Genomic DNA, 22,040 nt, shown 5'->3' with positions numbered 1-22,040 from the left:
TTTCTCAACTGATCAGACATGATCAAAAATTATCACACTAAGAGTTTAACTCACTTGTACAGAAACAAAGACTGACTGCTGTTTGTTCTTATGGATGGAAATCTTACATTAATGTAGCTTGCCCACTGAAATTATTTCAAGGATTTATTGAGATCATGCTAACCCAGAAATTTAAAAAATGAAGAGCTAAGTGAGAACATGTATGTGTCAGTTTTGCATAGTAACGTAGCAACAAATCAATACTCTTTTCAAAGTTCAAAGGAAAGAGACACTGATATTGGTTCTATCTCAAGTCACTTGGTCAAGGACAATAACAATCATAGATCAGAATCAAATAAATTTCAGCACTCAGTGTGAGAGAAAATGAAAGATTTTAGTTAAAATCTTTACAATAAAATAATTATGATTATAAATCTCTTCAGTTAAATATGTACACATTACATGGTATTTTAAAAAAAGAATGAAAATGAATAAAGTTTTTCAGGCAAATCTAATGCACAAACATACCATCCCCTATCTTGTCAGTTTAACATTCTTAAATAACCGTGGCAGACAATGGCTCTGCTTTGTGCAAAACATGATGAGCAAAATTAAGAATAATTCTGCAATATTCTTTAGTTCCCCAAGGAAATTGTTAAAAAATAAAACGGTGAGAGGGAAAAAAAAAAGTTGTACACTCAAGCTTGATTGTATACAGAGGCTGGCATGCCCAGCACTAAGGGAAGCCCGTATCTGCGGAAGAGTCCTTTCGTCTGAAGTCAGAAGTCCAAAGTCCGAGCACTTGTGCTTTTAGGCAGCCACGTGGCCGATAAGGTAGATGTTGTCATAGAGGTGCCCTACGAAATCTTCACTGATGTTCTGAGCAGCGCGCCGGGTGTTTCGGATGAATTCTCTCTTTGACATTTTATTCTTCACGTGAGGGCTAGTGAGGTCTATGGAAAGGAGGATCAAGGAGTAGCACAGTACATAGACAGCATCTGCAAGGAAAAGGGAAGACTTCAAATTATTAGTGGGTTTTAGAATTGTGGGCTGGGGCTGCAGAGAGATAGCCTGGCACATGCCTGGCACGTGGCTCGCCCCAGTTTCAACCTGGCATCACCTGGGCTGTCCACGTACAGCCCTGAAGATTCCTTCCCCAGCACCTAATCCTCAGGCTCCTGGACTGAACATGTGGCCCAGCTGACTGAGAACTGGAGTGACCCCGGGGCCACCTGAACACCATTTATAAGGAATCCCCTGTCCTCTCGTCCCAACCTGATTTTTCAAATACATTCATTTGTTCCAAAGGCATTATATAGCGGCCAAAGAAAAATGTCCACTATCTTGATAGGGTGTTTGCCTTTCACGAGGCTGACCCAAGTTCGATTCCTCCGCCCCTCTCGGAGAGCCCGGCAAGCTACCAAGAGTATCTAGCCCGCACGGCAGAGCCTGGCAAGCTACCCGTGGCGTATTGGATATGCCAAAGACAGTAACAATAAGTCTCAAAATAAGAGACGTTACTATGCCCGCTCGAACAAATCAATGAGCAAGGGGATGACAGTGACAATGATCTCAAGATTAGATCATGACTGAGTAGAAGGTGTCCCGGTCCCCATAATCCCACTTTGCCTGGGTCTGCCCCTGCTCTAAAAGAGAGTCAGTAGTAATGGGTAAATGAATGATGGATCATTAGAATTCAATACCAACATTTTTTTTTAAATTACAAAGAACTCTCTCTAATCTATCTATCTATCTATCTATCTATCTATCTATCTATCTATCTATCTATCTATCTATCTATCTATCTATCTATCTATCTATCTTTTTGGTTTGGGGTCACACCTGTGGGCTTATGTCTGGCTCTGTACTCAGGGATCACTCCTGGCAGGTCTCAGGGACCCTATGGAGTGCCAGTGATTGAACCCAGGCTAGCCTCGCGCAAGGCAAATGGCCACCCTGCTGAACTATCTCTCTGGCCCCTTCAAAGGACTTTAAAAGAGCTTAGCAACCCATAACAAAAATCCATTCTAACATTTAGAATTTCTGATAGGCTTTATTATTATCATTGTTTACTTGGGGGTCTCCCCAGCAGTGTTAGGGGGCCTGAGGTGGCGGGGGGGGGGGGTAGTCACTCCCAACTTGGCCATTGGCAGAATGGGTTAAAGTTCAGGCTGAAAGTGTGGTGCTGAGGACTCAAGGACTACCCGCTGTGGTGCTGGGCCGTGAGCACGACAAGAGGGTACAGGCGCCCTAACACGGAGCTCTCCCCTGGCCAGCTTGGCTTCTAAACAGCATCTTCCCACTAAACTCCCCACAAAATACATTTTTATTATCAGTACATTTATCTTCCCCACCTAAGGCCACGTATTTATATGTCCTCTTATTAACACTAAGTTGAGATCATCAAAGGCAAGAAGTACTATATTGGTAATAAAAGTAAATTGTCAATAACTCACAGGATTATAAAATTAGTATCTTCTTTGAGTTAAACAAATCTTTAAAGATGCCAAAATTTAAACACAATGCAACCCAATCTTTCTGTTTATCTATGGTCAGGACAATAGATCGTAGTAAATATTAAAACTAACAAACATAATGATAATTGCTACTTATAATTGTAACTACTTAGTACTTGCTACTATTTTTTTTTCAATTAATGCTTTATTAACACACTTTGATTTACACAATTACTCATAGCTGACATTTAGGCATACAATATCCCAGCACCAATCCTACCACCCGTGTCCCCAGGTTCCCTTCCACCCCAGCCTGCCTGTTTGATAGGTACATTTTTAGGTTTGGTTGCTGGAGTTTGGGTGTCCTGCTCTCAGGGCTTCTTGATCGTGGATTCTATGTAGACATACATCTCCTCTCACACCCTGCATGTGCTAAGGGCCCCTACCCCCTGCTGCTTACCTTGGGTGTCCCTCTTACTCCCACCCTTGGGCTTCTTTCTTCCCCAGCTTTCTTATTTTTTTCTTGGTACTATCTAGGGACTGGGGTTGAGGGGTTGGGTTACACCTGGTGGGGCTTAGAGGTTACTCCTGGTTCTGTGCTTAAGGATCACTCCTGGTGGGGCTCAAGAGACCAAATATGATGCTGGGAATGGAGTCCTGGTCAGCTGTGCGCAAGACAAGCCCTCAACACGCTGTACTACTTCTCTGGCCCCTAACTGCTATGATTTTTTTTTTTTTTTTGCTTTTCGGGTCACACCCAGCAATGCACAGGAATTACTCCTGGCTCTACACTCAGGAATTACTCCTGGCTGTGCTAGGGGACCATATGGGATGCTGGGATTTGAACCCGGGTCGGCCGCGTGCAAGGCAAACGCCCTACCCACTGTGTTATCACTCCAGCCCCACTGCTATGATTTTTAATTAAAATATTCTATTTAGGGGGATGGAGGTATTTCTATTTCAGACTTTTCTAATTCTATTAAAGCTAAGTGTACCCTATAAAAAAGCATGTTCAACAAACTTCATGATATTGCTAAATGTTTTATAAAATTTTTTTTTTTTTTGGTTTTTGGGTCACACCTGGCGATGCACAGGGGTTACTCCTGGCTCTGCACTCAGGAATTACTCCTGGCGGTGCTCAGGGGACCATATGGGATGCTGGGATTTGAACCCGGGTCGGCCGCGTGCAAGGCAAATGCCCTACCCGCTGTGCTATCGCTCCAGCCCCAAATGTTTTATAATTTCTGCTTAGTAAGAACAATACCATTTCGGTCATGATGAAATGAGTTAAAATTTGATTATGTGAAAGAAATGTCTAGGGGACCCGACTGTACATATACATAAACACAAACACACAATAAAAACTGGTTGTATTGAAAACGCACTGTAGGTGAGGGATATATGCAGACGCAGACCACATGCCCTACAATTGAGGAACTGGGTTATTCCCCAGCTCCAACACCCTAGTCCACTCAGTGCCCAAAATAATAAAGCAGGTAAAAAAAAAATTAAAAAAAAATATATATGTATATATATATAAAGCAAGCCAAAAAGCCAGTGTAGTAGAAGTTCTAGGTAGTTCTATATAAAAAGTGCCTTAACAAAAACATTGAAAAAAATTTCTCCAATTGCCAGTTAGACTCACAAAAATATACAATACTCAAACAAGGCTAATTTTAAAGAACTGATAAAATTGTCTCTTCTCCTAAAGCAGAATGTTTTCTGTAAACAAATGGTAGCTAAGAAAACTAGTATCATCACTGCTAGAAGTTATAAAACAAGTATCTGCAAATGCTGGCAGTGCTTTTCCCTGCAGTGAGCAAAAAATGTCTCATATACTCCCGTTTCTACCTGAAGGCGGAGTGGGAAAAGGAAATAATTCATTATTTTCTTACCGGGACTAAGGCCAAGTTCTCTCATTAAATCAGGGTTACAAGCACAGAATCGATGTGAGAACTTCGTTATAAGAGTTTCAAGATATTCCCCACGCTCTTCAGGGGCATGGATGTGACGAAAAAATTCTCTCAGTGCATTGGGTAAGAATTGATTTCTAAAATTATGCAATGTTACGAGGTCATCCAAGACATCTCTCCTAGGAGAAAAGAGAAAGACTCAGCTTTAGTTTACCTTTCTCTATTACAAAAGTTCATAAGAAATATCAGTCATTTTTGGGGATGGAAATATTTTATTATTATTTGGCACATTATTCAGTCACAAAGGGTTTACATAATTCTTAAATCTGCAAATATTTCCCCTGGGTAAACTGAAATTAGTAGCTACAACCATAAATTAAAGAAAAATGAAGGTTTCAGTGTAGAAAAGAGCCATATCTTCTTATGCATCTCCTTGGCTAAATCAAGTGAGAAATGTAATCCTTTATCATTTTTTTCATTATGAAAATAAGAAGTGTCTTCACTTTTCATACCAATCCACATGACCAGGAGTAACAACTGCTATGTAACTTTTAAAAATTTATAGATAAATACTTCTTCATCAAGAAAATTCTAATAATACTTCGTTATAAAATGCTTCAATTCTTCTAAGTTCAACCATGACTGCATGAAAAATCTTTATTTCTACCATTTGTTTATAGAAGGGATAGAAAAACTACATTTTGTGGGCCAGACAAGACTAGTACCTGTTTTGCAAACTATTAACATAAAGCCAAGCCAAACCTGTTTGTTTACATCCTGTCTTCTTTTATCAAACAATGGTAATTACAAGTGGCAGAGAGGGAGAGAGAGTGAGAGAGTGAGACAGACAGACAGACAGACAGACAGAGACAGAGAGACAGACAGATATGACAGATATGAAATATGAAATATGAAAGAGTTGGTTCTTTATAGAAAAATGCTATGCTGATCATTTGGTACTTAGCATGTGGAGATAAAAAAGGAGTGAATGACACTATCTTTATGTCTGTTTTTCTTTCTAGTTTGCTGCTGTGCTCTATCTAAACTCCCCCAAAGACAGGGCTTGTGCTTTAATGAATTGTGTACTCCTTACTTGCTGGCAAATTCCTGGATTATAATTAATGTAAACTGTTGTTAAAAAGTCCTGATTAGTTAAACATTAATAATTACAATAAAAATGTAAGCATGTGTTTGAACTATTCGTTAGATTAGTATGAGATCAATGCTGAAATCATGGTAGCTTGATAATGTGACATCCAAACATTGTCCTAATATTATTAGGTCCACTTAAAACAAGCAAATGACTACTTAGTCAGAATTAGATATCCACTCTATTGTACAACACACTATTAAATGACATATTCTCAGAAATTCAAACTTGCATGTGGCACTTTGGTGTAGTATCTACATGCAAACAAACACATGAATAACTTATACCTTCAGGAATTTTGAGTTTATGTCTATAATTTGAGTTAAACAACACATTTTTTTTTTTAATATGGACAGTTTCAGTTTTTTCAGTTAACCTAAACCTTTATAGCTAGTCATTAAGAAAAAGGGTTTCCGGGGCTGGAGTGATAGTATAGCAGGTAGGGCACTTGCCTTGCATGCGGCCGACCCAGGTTTGATCCCCAGCATCCCATATGGTTCGGGAGCACTGCCAGGAGTAATTCCTGAGTGCATGAGCCAGGAGTAACCCCTGTGCAGCGCCGGGTCCGACCCAAAAAGCAAAAAAAAAAAAAAAAAAAAGAAAAAAAAGAAAAAAAAGAAAAAGGGTATTCTCAAAATTAGTGGATTTGTGAGTGGATTTGTGTTTGCAATTACAAAGATGCTGGTATTCCTTTTTGCATGTGTACCTGGGCTAAAAATAACTTTTTTTTTTTTTTTTTTAAAGAAAGCCTGCTTCATCAGCAACTTAAAGCTTGTAAACAAATGACTTGAAATAAACAGAAATCTTTTCCTTAGCTTTACTTAATTTTGCAGCTGGATGCCTGTCATGCAACACAGTTTGTTTTTTTTTTTTCCTTTCTTGAGTGATGTAGTGCTTGAAACCTTCCCTCTGGAAGAGCTGTCTCCCCCATCCCATCCTGACCTCCCTTCCAGCTTTTTAATTCAGTTTGACTGTGTACAACACACCAACAACCAAAATTTGAAGTCATCCTGCCACCAAAGAGTAAAACTTGCTTAAAGTATCATTTAGCTACTGATGAAAAGTCAAAATATTCCTTACCTTTCATCAAGATAGATTCTCAGTTTTTTCCAATTTAGTGTTCTTGTACAGAAGATAAACTTTGCTATTTCCTTTGGCGAATCATCCAGGATACCCTTGGACATAAAGTAGTTCACTCCCTAAGACAGAAAGACAAATCTACATAAATGAAATTAGTCGTTATTTATAACTTCGACAATTAAGGCAATAGCGGAACAAGAACTGATTTCCCTCTAGCATTAGTAGACTTTTTGTAGCTTTAACATGCACAACAAGCTCGAACTTGAACTGAAACTATTATATGTGTTGGATAGTTTACATGCAATGAAAAGTAGGAAATTCAAAGTTCAGCCTCCTAACAAAATTCTAATTCAATTTTCTGATTCCTACTAGTGAAAACTATCTCTATAGAAATAGGACCTAAACTTGGGGGAGCAGGAGAAAAAGTAAGCTTTAAAGCAAGTCCTGTCACAAGCATTCCTACTGTCTCGTAGGAAACTGTGATTTCTTGGGCAAGGGAGGCGACTCACAGGGGTGATGAGCTTGCTTTGCATTGATCCCAGTGCCTGGCCACTGGGAGGAGCAACCCCCAAGCACTGTTCAGTGACTAGTGGGGTATGAGCCAAAATAAAATTGAAAAACAGCAACAACAACAACAACAAAAAACAAAAACAAAAACAAAAAAAACCAAAAGCAGACTAAAAAGGATCATGATTTCTTAAATCTCATATTCAAAAATACAATTGCAAAGAAATAACTTCTTAGAAACAAAAAGAATCACCAAATGAAAGACCAACGCTTTTTATTCTATACAAAAAAAATTCATTTTTTAAAACTTAAAGTGGGCACAGTCAAGGGTAGTTTATGCATAATACACACTTTGGCTTTTAAGCACTGCTTCAGTGTAGCTCCAATGTACTCGAGGGCACAAGGACAAAAAACAATTTAAATATATTTTCAGAGGAGTTACCTTTGAATTTCCTTTTCTCTGCATGCAGTTTCCCAAGAAGCTTTATCTTAAGGTTTTACCTACTTTAGATTAAAATTAACAACAACAAAAACATCAACGACAACAAAAAAAACCAAACACTGAAACCAATGTTTACTCAATTATGTAGAGGTCACATTCAAATAGATGTTGTATGCGGATTTGAATGTGCAGTTATTGAAATAAAAGTCAGGGGTGTTTATTTCAACTCAGTTATCCAGATACACGCATCCCCACGAATGCTCGAGTCTGGATAAGAGCACACAGAGTTCAGCTAATTGGTTGAGAAAACAATGTATTATATACACACAACATACTGTTTTCATGCATAAGTTCCTTCAGTATTTTTTCCTCTTTACACTTCCATAGTACTCAGGAATATTGAAAATTAAGAATTTTAAAAGCTGCAAGAAGTTTTACCAAAGATGCTTCAATATAAAAATGCTCATAAAATTTTTATATTAAAAACAGTTTAAAAGCACTTGGTACCATGAGGTAATGCTTTTGAAAGGTTACAGTTACCTGTAACTTATAATTCAAAGATAAGATTTTCTATATAAAGCTGATTTTACGAGCCATCAGGATTATATCCCTATAGCAATATTATCGAATTCTCATGTGAATTTTAATAGTACAAAAGTAATGCTAGTGCACTGATTTTTAAAAATATATATAAAGAACAGAATGTGCTGACATAAAACTTTCTTGTCAACTCAGTTGTAAGCCATATTTCAGACTGCATCCTGGATATACCATGATCTAGACGGAAAGGCAAAGGTTTTGTTTGGAATGAGGTTCTCAGCAACTGTCTGAGGGGGTAGGGACCAGAGAAATAGGAATTTTTGTTCCATCCTTCCCTCCGTAAATTTAAATAATCGAGAGTTGACTGTATATTTATTGGATCTACTTAATTAAACAACTAAAGCTAAAATGTTCTCCCTCCAATTCTTCCATTTTAAAGAATAACAATTTTAGAAGTTTTCCTTATGCTTAATTTTAAGTGACTCAGTGAGAAGTCAATTAAGCATTATTTAATAGTTCTTTACTCATATCTATTTGTAAATCAATATTTTAGTAGATGCAAAACTCAGTCTAATACACTTTTTAAACAAAAAATTTAAAACTCACTAAAATTATACATTAAACAGTATAGAAATTCTCTAATTAAATCATAACTGCCATTCTCATATCATTTGATATTACTTGGTTATAAATGAATACTAGAGTTTGTCCCCTAGAAGCATTGTATGATACCTGTTTTTGAGAATTTAATATAAAACCTAACTGCAGTTCTCAAAAATGAGTCAAGAGTCAGGATATGTAGAAAGATGGTAAAGCTAAAGCCCAATGAGATGACGGTTTGAAATAAGCCAATTCTTGATTTTATAATTAAAGGTACCAGATCCAAGACAGGGAACGCTCTGGTGAGGGATCACTTTCACGGTGAACAAAGTGAAAGGCAAAGGAAGGAAAAAGAAAAAGGCACAGGACAAGATTCCAAGGGAATCAGCTGAGCTGTGGTGTAAGCAAGGGAGCAGAGCCCCCAGCCTGGGATCTGCCGACCAGCTGGACATTAAAGCATGGGGCGAGGCCTGTTTCGGCGGGCGGGGATGTGGAGATCCCAGTGAGATCCCAGACATACCAAGTCAGTAACATGTTTGTAATGGTGAGGGGTGGGGGTCCCCATGCAAAGGCAACTGTGAAGACGGGGCCACCTTCATCTGCAGGGGCCAGGAAAGGGAAGGCCGTAGCATTCCCCATCATCTACCGAGTTCACGGGAACGATGTCCAACTCGAGATGAATCAGACCAAGTGTATGGAAAAAGGGAATGAGGCTCTGGCAAGATTGCGGAAGGAGTCCAGGACTGATGGTTATGTTAGGGAGCTCTGTGGGATGGAGGCACATCCATCTAAGCCTAGAAGAGAAGGGATGGGACAAGGCAGTGCCACAAAGCAAAGGCTATCTGTGCAGCTTTAAGTGATAATCTTTTTTTTTTTTTTTCAGAACCATATGGGATGCTGGGGATTGAACCCGGGTCAGCTGTGTGCAAGGCGAACACCCTACCCGCTGTGCTATCGCTCCAGCCCCCTACGTGATGATCTTATGCTGATAAAAGCTGCACGACTTTCACCTAGAGGAATGCATATATGCATTTTAAATGTAAAAAGCAGAGAGGGGAAAGAATGTTCCCCATGCTGCCCCAGGGCCCAAACTCCTCTGGGGGCCCCCATGAGCACAGAAGCCTCTGAGCACTGCTGGGTGTGTGCCCCTTCTGGCCCACAATGGAAGGATGTTAGTGCTTGGTGGGGAACATGGGTAGATTTGGTTTTGATGGCTCCAGGAGACCCAGGTGGGCAAAGGACACTGGACCTGATGGCTGGAACAGAGAAGAGAGTGACAGTTAAGTATCTCTGACTGGAACCAAGGAGGAAAGGAAACTAAGGGAACTGCTCAAGAACAGGAAATTGAGGATGACCCGCAAAATTGGAAAATGTACTAGCACAGGGGAGGAAAAAAGACGGGGGCAGAGTTAAAGGGGGAGGTGACACAATAGGTTGGGTGTGTGCTTTGCATTGAGAAATTCCTGGGTTTGTTCCCTGGCACCAAATGGTCCCCGGGGCAACACCGGGAGCAAACCCCCAGCAACTGAGCCAGGAACAGCCCCTGAGTAACTCTGTTGTGCCCAAAACAGAACAAAAGAATTAGAGCATTGCATAAGAGCAAACTGGACAGGACTTTGTCTTTTTTCGAGAGAGCACCTGTCAGTGTGGCTGAGGATTGGAGGATGTGGCTCAGTGTAACTCATGCTCTTGCATGTGTGACATCTGGGCTTGATCACCAACACCGCACAATACACAGATAAACATTTAGAGGCTAAAAATTATCCTGGGGCTAGATAGGACAGCTGGTAAGGTGTTTGTGATTCATGTGGCTGACCTGACCTGGGTTTGATCTCTGGTACCTTCTGTGGTCCCCTGAGCCCTGACAGGAGTGATCCCTGAGCACAGAGGTGGGAGTAAGCCATAAGCATAGCCAAGCGTGGCTCAAAAAACAAACACCACATAATAATCCTTACATTTTGATAAATACAAAGCAAAATAATTCAGCTTAGATTTCTGATTTTTAGCCCAATGAGAACATGTCTATTAACATCTAGTAACAAGTACATGTTCTAACCACAGGGACATGGACAACTGAAATCTTAGCATTTTCACCAAAATACAATGCAAAGATTTGGAGATATAATATAAGATACTCTCTGGATAAGGAAAGATAACCAGCTGGTCAGCGGACAGCCTCGATATAGGTGAAATGAAAGCATCCCCATTTTTGTTGTTTGAAATCAACAGTGACAACATTTAGAATGACAACCCTGATGCTCTTCCTTTTTTTTTTTCTTTTTGGGTCACACCAGCGATGCACAGAGGTCACTCCTGGCAGTGCTCAGGGGACCATATGGAATGCTGGGAATTGAACCTGGGTCGGCCGTTGTGCAAGGCAAATGCCCTACCCGCTGTGCTATCACTCTAGTCCCAGCCCTGATGCTCTTTTTCCTTTCTTATAGCTAAGGAAAATAAAAACCCATTTCATTTTTTTTGCAATTTTTTTTTTTGGGGCGGGAGGCACACTCAGCAATGCTCAGGGGTCACTCCTGGCTCTGTGCTCAGGAATCACTCCTGGTGGTGCTTGGGGGATGATATGAGATGCCAAGGATTGAACCCAGATCAGCTGGGTACAAGGCAAACAACACCCCACTCTGCTATTGCTCTGGTCCCATAAAACCCATTTTTGATTATTCTAGTCACCCTCATTTGCTCTTTTTAATGAAAGAACATGTTCTCTATATAGTCAAGAGGGGGGAAAAATACAACAAATAGAACTTGCACATATGAAAATTTACCTGGGACTATATAATTTGGAAAATTGCAAGCCAATCCCCTTCTTTTCAGCTGCACTGAGATGCATGCAGCTCTCATAGCAAGCATACTCGGAGACTGGCAGCATCTGGGTGGGTGGCTGCTGGCAGCAGACAAACTTAGGACTATCTTGCTTGGTCCCTTGTATTTTCATTTCCTTCTATCCACTAGGTTTTGCCATGTTTATTCCCTCCTGCCATTGTGTGCTTGCCACTCTACGGTCACATTCACCTTGAGCAGATATTTCAGAAATGTCATGCACAGCTTTTATTAGAGAGAATTTAAGCTTTTCCCACTGATTAGACTCACTATCCCAATCTCATGCTGAGGAGACAAAGATGCAAGCAGAAATTATGGCTGTGTTTAAAGAGTTGTCATGTTTTAGAAAGATAATTTCACAAGATTTAAGAACTGGCGGGGGCGGGGGGCCTGGAGCGACAGCACAGCAGGTACAGCATTTGCCTTGCACGTGGCTGACTTAGGTTCGATTCCCAGCATCCCATATGGCCATCAAGCACTGCCAGGAGTAATTCCTGAATGCATGAGCCAGGAGTAACCCCTGTGCATCGCTGGGTGTGACCCAAAAAGAAAAAAAAAATAGAAGCAGTGTTTCCTTTTTCTTGAGGAGTTATTATGTGGGCTATTCACATTGTCTGCCCTTGTCACTTAGAAGAAAGAAAAAATTGGGAAAGAGAAAACAGTAAAAATTGGGAAAGAAATGTGAAGATGATTTTGATGTCAGCCTGAAAGCTAAGCTGAGAGCAGATTTCAGTCTTGTCTCTTTGCTAAGTACAGAGAGTACACAGTGTCTGGGCATACTTATGTAGGGGAAGTGACAGATGGCGGGAGAAGAGAGTGACAATATCCTGTAGCAAATTCACAAATACAGTGACTGAATAAAATTCACGACTGAATAAAATAAAATCCACATTTTGTCTGGAGAATAATGAGTCATACTGTGGTTCTGGTTAATTGCTGTGAATGGGCAAGGATTTCTGCCTTCAAGAGTAATTTATGGGGGATTTGCCAACAAATGAAGTACATGATGCTGATGAGCTGTTTAAGAACAGTCACACATGTACCCCAAATTATTTGTAGTTAGATGTCAGTAGGCAATCTCATAAAAGAGAGGAAACGGTTAGTCCTGAGGGCTTCCACTTGAGGTTCAATGCAAGGGCTGGAAGATTCTGTGCTGTTCTGTTATTCTGGCAGTGAAGATGACTCTGTCCCGGTGATGCTCAATTGGCCTCAGGACCACAGCTGGTGGTGGTCACATGGAAAGGCAAGTGCCTTAGCCCATGTACTACCTCTCTGGCCCTGTTTAAGATTTGAAGTACCAAAAAGAATTCCATTGATTAGAGTAATTCCAAATAGCATAAAAAGTCCTATCTGTGAGTCCTGATGTCCCCCAGAATCACAATCAATGGGACAAAGCAATAACTTGAATATGAAAGTACGTCCTAAGTAATAAATAGCTACCAGTAATGAAACCTGGCAATCATTTTAATTCTTACTGATAAAAGTTGCTGGTAGTTGAAGTCTAAGCTTCTACATCTACTTGTGATTCAGAAATAAAAAAGCAACCCCATCATGATACAGAAATAAATTATTAAAGTACAAATAGTAATAATTAAAACTAAAGGAAAAAAATGGCACATTCAAACACTTGCTAATTTCGAATTCCTGCTTTTAACACACACAATTAGTGCATGCGATCGAGGTCCACCGAGCTAAAGGATGAAGCTTACCGTGAAGACTGCAAATTACAATTTTATTGGATTATTAAGATCTCACGTGCATACATTTATAAATATATTTTAGCAGTAGCTCTGAAACAAGCAACATTAAAAGCCTCCGAAATCCTGTCCCTGGAGGTGGTCCAGAGGAAAGATCTCATGTGTGAGGGTCCGGGTCTGACCACTGGCATCACTGAATCAAACAACCAAAAACGTTAACAGTGAAGCAAGTAAAGACTGAAAAGGTGGTTTCACTGTCAGTGTATACACAGACTTATTGACCCAGTAATTAAAATATCATTTATCCTGCCACTACTATAGGCAAGACATACATTTTAATTTGAAAATTATTTTGAATTTCTAAGTATTACTTTAAATGTCCTGACAAAGATTAAACTAAATAGCACCATTCATGTGAAAAGCTACTGCATATGTGAAGGACTGCTTATCCATCTGATCACATTTTTAAAGTATTTTTTTTTTCCTTTTGATGATGCCAGGAACTGAACTGAGGACCTCATACATACAGGGCAAGTTGTGCTACAGCTCAACCAAATCACTATTCCCCTCTCCCCTCTCGAAATGGATTTAAAGGAAAGGGTATCCACATCTAATGCTATAAGATTTGGTGTAACTAACACCTATTTTGCTTACAACCATATATTCAGGTGTCAAGGGCTTACCAGAAGTTCAGAAGAGGAAGAACTGCAAAGTGCAGATCATTACCTGACTCTTGGGAGTAAAAGTTCCTGTTGTTGTATCTCGAGTCTGTCAACCAAGATATTTTTGGTGAGCCCTGGGAGGCAATAAGCGTTTAGCATACAGTACTTCACTTCCTTTTCAGTGCACCATCACAGCACTGTGACTGACTGCCTCCGTTTTGCTGATGGGACAACTAATGCAAATGGAAGTAAAGTCATTTGCCCAATAAAGTCAGAGAACTAGTAAGTGGAGAGCTACTTGCACTGTATCTCTGTAGCACTGTCTTCCCATTGCTCATTGATTTGCTCGAGCGGGCACCAGTACCGTCTCCATTGTGAGACTTCTTGTTACCATTTTGGGCATATTGAATACGCCATGGGCAGCTTGCCAGGCTCTGCTGTGTGGGCGGGATACTCTCGGTAGCTTGCCGGGCTCTCCGAGAGGGATGGAGGAATTTAATCCGGGTCGGCCGCATGCAAGGAAAACTCCCTACCCGCTGTGCTATCACTCTAGTCCGAAGAGCTACTTAAGAAAAAAAAGGGGGGGCGCTGGAGTGATAGCACAGTGGGTAGGGCATCTGCCTTGCACGCAGCCGACCCGGGTTTGATTCCCAGCATCCCATCTGGTCCCCTGAGCACAGCCAGGGGTAATTCCTGAGTGCAGAGCCAGGAGTGACCCCTGAGCATCGCTGGGTGTGACCCAAAAAGCAAAAAAAAAAAAAAAAAAAAAAAAGTCAGTTTCCAACTGACTTTCAGGTGAAGCTGTAAATTTGAAGATTTTCCTGAGTTCAACTAAGGAGAAAAAAATAGTGTAGCAACAACTGCAAAAACCTGGAGCCTGGAGTTGATAAAAAAAACTTTGGTATAGTGTGAAATGCCTCAAATCCTGAACTTTTAGAGGTTTGAGTCACTAGTTTAATTTTTAAAAAAAGGGAACATGTTAATCGACTAAGATTCAATTGCCAATGGCCAAGAGTGATCTAAAGAGATCTTCAGGCTTTGGCAACGATTCTAACTCGATTCTTTCTTCTAGTTCAATGTCCTAGAACACTAGCGACTAATTTCAGTTTACTTTTTACCTCAGACACTTAAGATGCAAAATAGTATCTACCTTAACATACTGATAAAAGCAAAACATATGCAAGAAGAAGTTTGACGAGCACATTAGAATATTTTAGGCATTAATCTCTTTTTTGATTACATTCAGATTAAAAAAGGGTTCAAGGAATTTGATTCGCTTTGAGAATTCTAAAAAGTTTATTTTGCATCCACAAATGTCCTTCAGTGGACTGACTCTAAGCTATATATATATATTGGAATCACTCTTGGAGACAAGCGGAGGGTGGACATGATACAGTAGGTTGTATAAAATACACTAGCACTGTATAAAAGCGGATGCTAATAGAGAAGCAAAGCTTTCCTTCTTCATTGTAAAAACCAACATGTGGGACCAGATAGTAGAGAGGATAAGGCACTGGCCTTGCATGCAGCTGATCCCAGTTTTAATCCCCCTGCCTGCAACCCTCTACCCCCTGCCAGGGTGATCTCTGATTGCAGAGCCCTGACCTGAGCACAGCTGGGGATGCCCTCTGCAAAAGTAAAGGAGTCTGTCGCCTTATGGAGTAAAAAGTCCCAATTCTCTAAAGCTCATGCAATGAACACATCATGGATCCAATGATTTGCTTTCACTGTGTTCTTCTCAGTGTGCTATTAGCATCCCCCTAAGATGGCTGCAGGTTCACTAAACATTAAATTCTTCATACATGTGTGAAGACGTAGCCGCTTCAGTTCCTATCCAAAGGGACAAGATCTCCCCCAATCTCACAGATCAGCAGTGGATGATGTGAGCATCACATGGCCCAAAGGGAGGAAGCTTAACATGAGCAGCATGAAATAATATATAGTCAACACTTTTAATTTCGGTTTTGACTTTGGCACCACTGCACTGAGCAGTACCAGAGGTGATGGTGGGCGAGTGGCAGGGAAGTACAGTGCCAGGGATCAAACCTGGGCCTCCTCTATGCAAAGCATGCTTTCCTGTCTCTTGGACCATCTCCTGGGCCCCTGTATTCTACCCCTAAGGGTGAAAATGGAGTCAGCCTCTCTAGTGTAACACTCTGAAGTCTCACCATGGCGGCTACACCTGGTAGAGGCTGAAGGCCACATGGCACCCAGGGCCTGGCATATTCAAGGAATGTGCTTGGGTCCTCGGTGTTATCAACCCTGCCGTACTACTGTGACTGAAGAGAAATTCCCTTTTACTAGAGGATCCGGTGGTATCAAGGCCAGAAAGACAGCTCAGCGGGCTGGAGCATGGGCTTTGTGTGCAGCTGGCTCAGGTTGAATCTCTGCCACTGCCAAGAGCACAGAGCCAGGAGGAGCACTGCCGGGTGAGGACCAAAAACAAAAATGAAACAAAAAACTCAAGAGTGGTAAGGAACTCTCAGACCTTTCCCAATTTCTACCCATAATCTTAATTTTTTTTTCCTCACTAGGTGCTAGTAACAATTTCCCGATAATGCAGGTTAATTACCAGAACTGCAACACAATTTCCTACCATCTTAACCTTTTCTCTTTTATTGGACCTGTCTGCTCCATACTGGAACTAAAATGGCAAAAATCTGAATTGGCCAGTGTTTTCAACACATTCCTCTATTAGACAATACAACCTCTAAATTAGCAGAGCCAAAACATAAGGTAAGTGGAATTACAATTTTGCAAATAGTGGTGGTAGCTATTTTTCTCCCTTTCAACTGGACTTTCACTTTCAATAGGATGCAAAATTCAACAATCTTAAGGCCTATAGTGAACACAAAAATAATGGCGATGCCTACCCCTCTCTGGGCTTCTTCTGAAAAAATGTAAGTGTACATTGTTGGTTTCACTATGAGATCTTTTATTCATACAAGCCTAAAACCCCTTCCTGATACAAGCAGGAAAAATACATCCTGCAGGTCACAGCTCATTAAATATGGAATTATCTTAGGGAGAAGGAAAGTGGAGGATCTGATTAGTTCTAAATTACCTGGACTTCCTTCCTTTAGCCTTCCCTCCCTTTCTCACTCCCTCCGTCCCTCCCACCTTCCCTCCCTTTCTCCTTCCTTCTTTCTCTCCCCAAAGTATATACATCCTAGGCTGGGGCAAGAACTCAGAGACAGAGAGGTCCCAGTCTCAAGTATCACTAAATCAATCAACCATACACATCTTCTTGGTAACCTAGAAAAGTTCTTTTTTTTTTTTATGGGAAACTAATGTACTTTTATTAGAAAGATAAAGGCAAATTTCTAGACTTATAGAACATTAAATATCAAAAGAGAACACACATTGGTCAAAAAAGAAAACCACCACCAACAACAACAACCATATAGCAGCTCATTGGCCTTCCCTGGGAGTATTCCAATGTTGCAGGAGATATTAAGATTTTATAGGGTTCAGGGGCCGGAGCGATAGCACAGCGGGTAGGACATTTGCCTTGCACGGGGCCAACCCGGGTTCGATCCCCGGCATCCCATATGGTCCCCCAAGCACCGCCAGGAGTAATTCCTGAGTGCTGAGCCAGGAGTAACCCCTGAGCATCACTGGGTGTGACCCAAAAAAGCAAAAAAAAAAAAAAAAATTATAGGGTTCATGTAGAGCATGAGATACCAAGTATGTAAAGGTGAATGGTTAGTTCTAAATTGTTTGGTGTATTTTTTTTACCAATGTCTACAGAAAAATAACTGAATTTAATGCTGCTTTTAGATGAGCTTCCACACTATACTACACTTAACATTTACCACAAAAAAACCCAGAGTATTAATGAATCATATCAGAACTCAACTCTTAGCTTATTAATTTTTGGTGATAAGTACTAGCAGACCAAAAGAAAGAATAATGACTATAGGCCCACAGACTTTCAGTAGTACAAAGTGCTATCAGTGAACACTCGTATCTTATTCACTCAGTGTGTCTGCTTAAGAACACAAACTTTCTTAACATGAGAAATATTACAGACAACATGTATTAGCATATCTCAGAATACATTACCTAAAATAGTACCTTACCTCCCAATATTCAAAACACACCATGTCAAATAAATTATTTAATACTACTAGACACAACACCTTCCTCTTGGATATAATTTGCATCAAAAGTATAAAAAGCTCTCAAAAGTTATTCTGTAAATAAGTCAACTAACCATAAGCTACCATGATCAAATGTAATAGGTTTAGGAATTCCTTCGACTGTGCCTATTATCCTATAGAATAATTATCCCAAAGAATACATTTGGGAACTGCTTATCTATTCATTTTAAAGATATCAATGAGGGGTTTCTATTCCTAGGGGGGAACTTTTTTTTTTTTAAATCATTGTTCCTGTGCTACAAAATAATGGCAATGAACATCTGGCTGCTATATGCTGGAGAAAAATGTCAGTAAGATTTAATATCTGAGATATTCAACAGAATTGAGTAGAAACTCCTGAGTTACTTTTTCTAATGGAAAATTCCTACAAATTTCCTGTTTATATTTTAGATGGTCCAATAAAAAATGTTATCGTGAAGATATATTGTTTACACACTTCCATGTGAAATGTAGGCATGGGTCACATTTAAAATATTTCTCATAATACACTTTATTCCAGATTGTTAATCCAATAAAATACATCAAGCTATATGCATGTGGTTCTATCTGAATGACTACAGGAAAAACATACCTATATAACTGAAAAAAAAAAAGTCTTTACCTGACCCCAGTCACATTAAAAAAATAACTGAAAGCAATTTTATACCATCAATTAACAAAAAAGGGAACACGAAAAGTTAAACCATGTTCACTACCAATTTTTCACATTCCAAATTTTCAAATAACTATCAACAAAATGTTCAATACCAAACAGAGCACAGGGAATAGAGTTTACTAATTTACAAGTAAAATTACTTTCTTAGACTTCTGCCAGAGTAATAAGACCAACACACTCAACTGGTACATGCAGGGGGAGAGTCCAGCCTACTGTCAACAGAGAGGTCTTAGCACATCCCTTTACCAGAATGTGATTGCCTGCCACAAGGTACACAAGCTCATGCACAAGATCAAGACTTGACATATAGCTGGGATCACAGTTTCATGCACATCACGACAGCGTGCCGGATAATCGTACCCCGAAGTGTGCGGGTGTTCGCCCCCACCCCAAGAGCCACTGGCAGCAGCTGCTGTGGAGTTTGGTTACCCATATCCATGATATGCACGATGTCCTTTGGAGAATCTTGCTCCCTGTGGCTGTAAGTATTCTGATTTTTATAATATTTTAATGATGCTTTGCTATAAAAATGTAGTACAGAACTAGAAATTATGGAAAAGTAGACTGTTTACAATACCGAACAGTTATATACATATCATCTTAGGTACAAATCAACACCACTTACATTTAAACATATCATAAAACAAATTTACTTCTCAGGCTGAAATGAAACCAAAAATACATCTGATGACAGTGCTCCATTGAGTGGGTAAAAATGGGGAAAAAAAACACCCTCAGAAATACTTCTTGATTTCCACGCTTCTTTCAAAAACTTGGCCTGTCAATCTAAATGTGGTTAAAGTATCACCCACATCAGAAAGTACTTTATAAAAAAAGATCTTAGGATAATTTTCACATTATTTCAAATTTGGAGGTCTGACTTAAATAGACAACTAAGTTAATTATTTATAACTGATGATACATGGATTGAATGAAAGTCAATGAAAGAAAGTATCAAACAGAATTATAACATACTTTCTTTTCCCTGTGCCTACATGTAGGTCCCCAATGCCTTTTGCCTATTTATATCCTAAGTGAATTCTGGTAATGAGAGAATTCTATTTTGCTATCTGGCAACACCTGCTAAATTAAAAATGTTCTTGAAAGCACAGAATCAAAATTCTGGAACCACATGTCATTTTGAATGACTATGTCTATGTCTCTTGGCAGCACATATGCCCCTTTCAGAATGGTTCAATACTCCTGGAATGCTCCCGAATATTCTTTAAAGCAGGCCAAGGAGTGAAGAAACAGAAAATACAGCCAACTCTCAATAACCAGGGGAGGAAGGATGGAAAAGTAAAATCTGAAGATCTTGTTTTAATTAATAACCTCAATCTCCTCTCAGTAAATATTTCACTCAAAGTTTAAGAATATTATTATTAGTAGTAGTATTTTTAAAAAACCCTTTAATTTTGCCTCTTTTCTCTGTTCCCCTCCTCCAAGCGCTAGAGGAGAATCTAAGAACTATATGATATATGCAGCTGCAAAGATGGAAACCTACTTTGTCATCTACCTCTCTTCATTTAGATATTCAGAAGTACCCAGATTAAATTTGAGTAAACGAGGATTTATCTATATTCTCTTCTTTGCATTGAAAGGATGGTTCTATAGCTTAAAGAATTAGGATTCCTTTTGCAACAAGGGACTACTTACCATAACTGATATCAGCAGTTACATCCAACTTTTCTGACCTTAGAAATCTACAACTCAGTACTTACCAAGTTACATTTTCCTTAGAAGGGAACATTTACGAGTGATATGCATTGAAGATGACAGTTTTACTAAATGTCAGTTATATCCATGACAGGAACCAGCATGCCTTGATAAATCGGGTATAATAAGATGGGGGCTTGTAACTGCCCAACTTGATCCTTTTGTGGCTCAGGTGAAAAACCGGACTGTTCTGTCTCAGTTCTAGTTCAATAACTGTCATCCAATAAGCCCAAGAGAGGTATGCAAAACTAGACAGCCTACTGTACTGTCTGTGCTGTGGGCTGCTGCAGTTAGTAATAAGCAATGGGTAAGTCTAATGAGGAGCAGTGAGTTCTCTGAAACCATGTGGCTGGGTGCTCAGGGCACTGGAGTGCAATTTCTCACACAGAGTAGGTATCACCATGATATACGACCCAAGATGTCCCTACCTCCTGATGCTACTACCTAGTATAGAAAGAACTTGGAGTTGACCAAGAACAAGGTTAAAAACAAGGGTAATTTCTGACAAAAAGCATCATTGAAAAATCCATTTATTGTAACATCTATTTATTCTCCTTCTAAGGAAAACCTGTTAAATTCATACAATTAAGACTTCCATTGCTTAGTTTGAGCATAGATCATTTGACTATCACTGAAAGTATTAATCTGTTAGTCACTGAAAGAAAACACTCCTTTAAACACAGGTCAAAGGAGAGAATACTCTCCTTTGAACACTTTATCTAGCTGCACAATACATACTTTGCTGGGTTTAATTGATAATGTGTCCCAAGACACCCTTGCAATGATGTTACATATAATTTTACTCTTTGACCAGAAAAATTTGATAAGGAGAAAAAACCTTAAGTAAAATAAATCTAATGTTTATGTTTTTTTATTTCTTTTTGGATTTTGGGTCACACCTGCTGTGCTTAGGGTTTAACTCTGGCTCTGTACTCATGGATCACTCCTGGTGGGGTTTTGGGGACCATATATGGTTCCAGGAACTGAACTTAGGTCAGTTGCGTGCAAGAAAGCATCCTACCCACTGTATAATCTCTCCAGCCCCTAAAATCAAATATTTGAAATATGCCATAATATGTCATAAAATCACTATTTCTACTTTAGGTTCACCTATTTTTCATGGGAGAAATTTTTCTAGTAACAGTGAAAGTTAGGACTAAATAAAATATTTTTTAAAATTAGGTTAATTAAGATGTTATCAGTTAAATTTCTCTACAGAAAATAATCTACAGAGTAGTGGCAGTTTTGTACTATTGTGTGGTTTCCATTATACAAGGTAAGGCCAGAAGATATTTAAACATTTGAGAATCTGAACCTTTACCAAGATGAATTGTGAAGGGTGAAATTATTAAAAAAGTGAAAGAATGGTCTTAACATTTTGATCATTCATATATAATTTGAAAAGAAACAGATTATTCAATATCCTACCCCAAATGTATTCAATTTTATAGAAACAGTTTTGTCAGCGCAGAATTAGGGTGTTTAAAAAAGCAGCATTTAGCATTATAATGGGTTGCAGACTAATATTTTCACTGTCCCTCTCTCTAGTGAAAGAGCATTATAAAGAAGATGTGGACAGTGAGAAAGCACGTACTTCACATAGTCAGAACTCCACCACGACCGCTCCTGGCCTCTCCAGCAGTGA

The 22,040-nt window shown here is 39.5% G+C and overlaps 1 protein-coding gene across 2 annotated transcripts in view; it reads right to left on the bottom strand.

The window, feature by feature from the left end:
* Nucleotides 1-354: 354 nt before the first annotated feature.
* FBXO8 (F-box protein 8) overlaps nt 355-22,040 on the bottom strand; it is a 44,317-nt gene continuing 22,631 nt past the window's right edge. For both annotated transcript variants that reach the window (XM_004610386.3, XM_055119996.1), the window contains exons 4-6: nt 6,579-6,697; nt 4,331-4,527; nt 355-977 (exon numbers count right to left, since the gene is read on the bottom strand). In XM_004610386.3, the coding sequence (XP_004610443.1) occupies nt 790-977; nt 4,331-4,527; nt 6,579-6,697 (504 nt within the window). In that variant the 3' untranslated portion in view covers nt 355-789. The remainder of the gene's footprint in view (nt 978-4,330; nt 4,528-6,578; nt 6,698-22,040) is intronic.

Source organism: Sorex araneus, chromosome 1 (assembly GCF_027595985.1).
Source record: "Sorex araneus isolate mSorAra2 chromosome 1, mSorAra2.pri, whole genome shotgun sequence".
NCBI lineage: Eukaryota > Metazoa > Chordata > Mammalia > Eulipotyphla > Soricidae > Sorex > Sorex araneus.
Note: the sequence above shows the minus strand (reverse complement) of the source record. Positions and strands in the feature narration are given on the sequence as shown.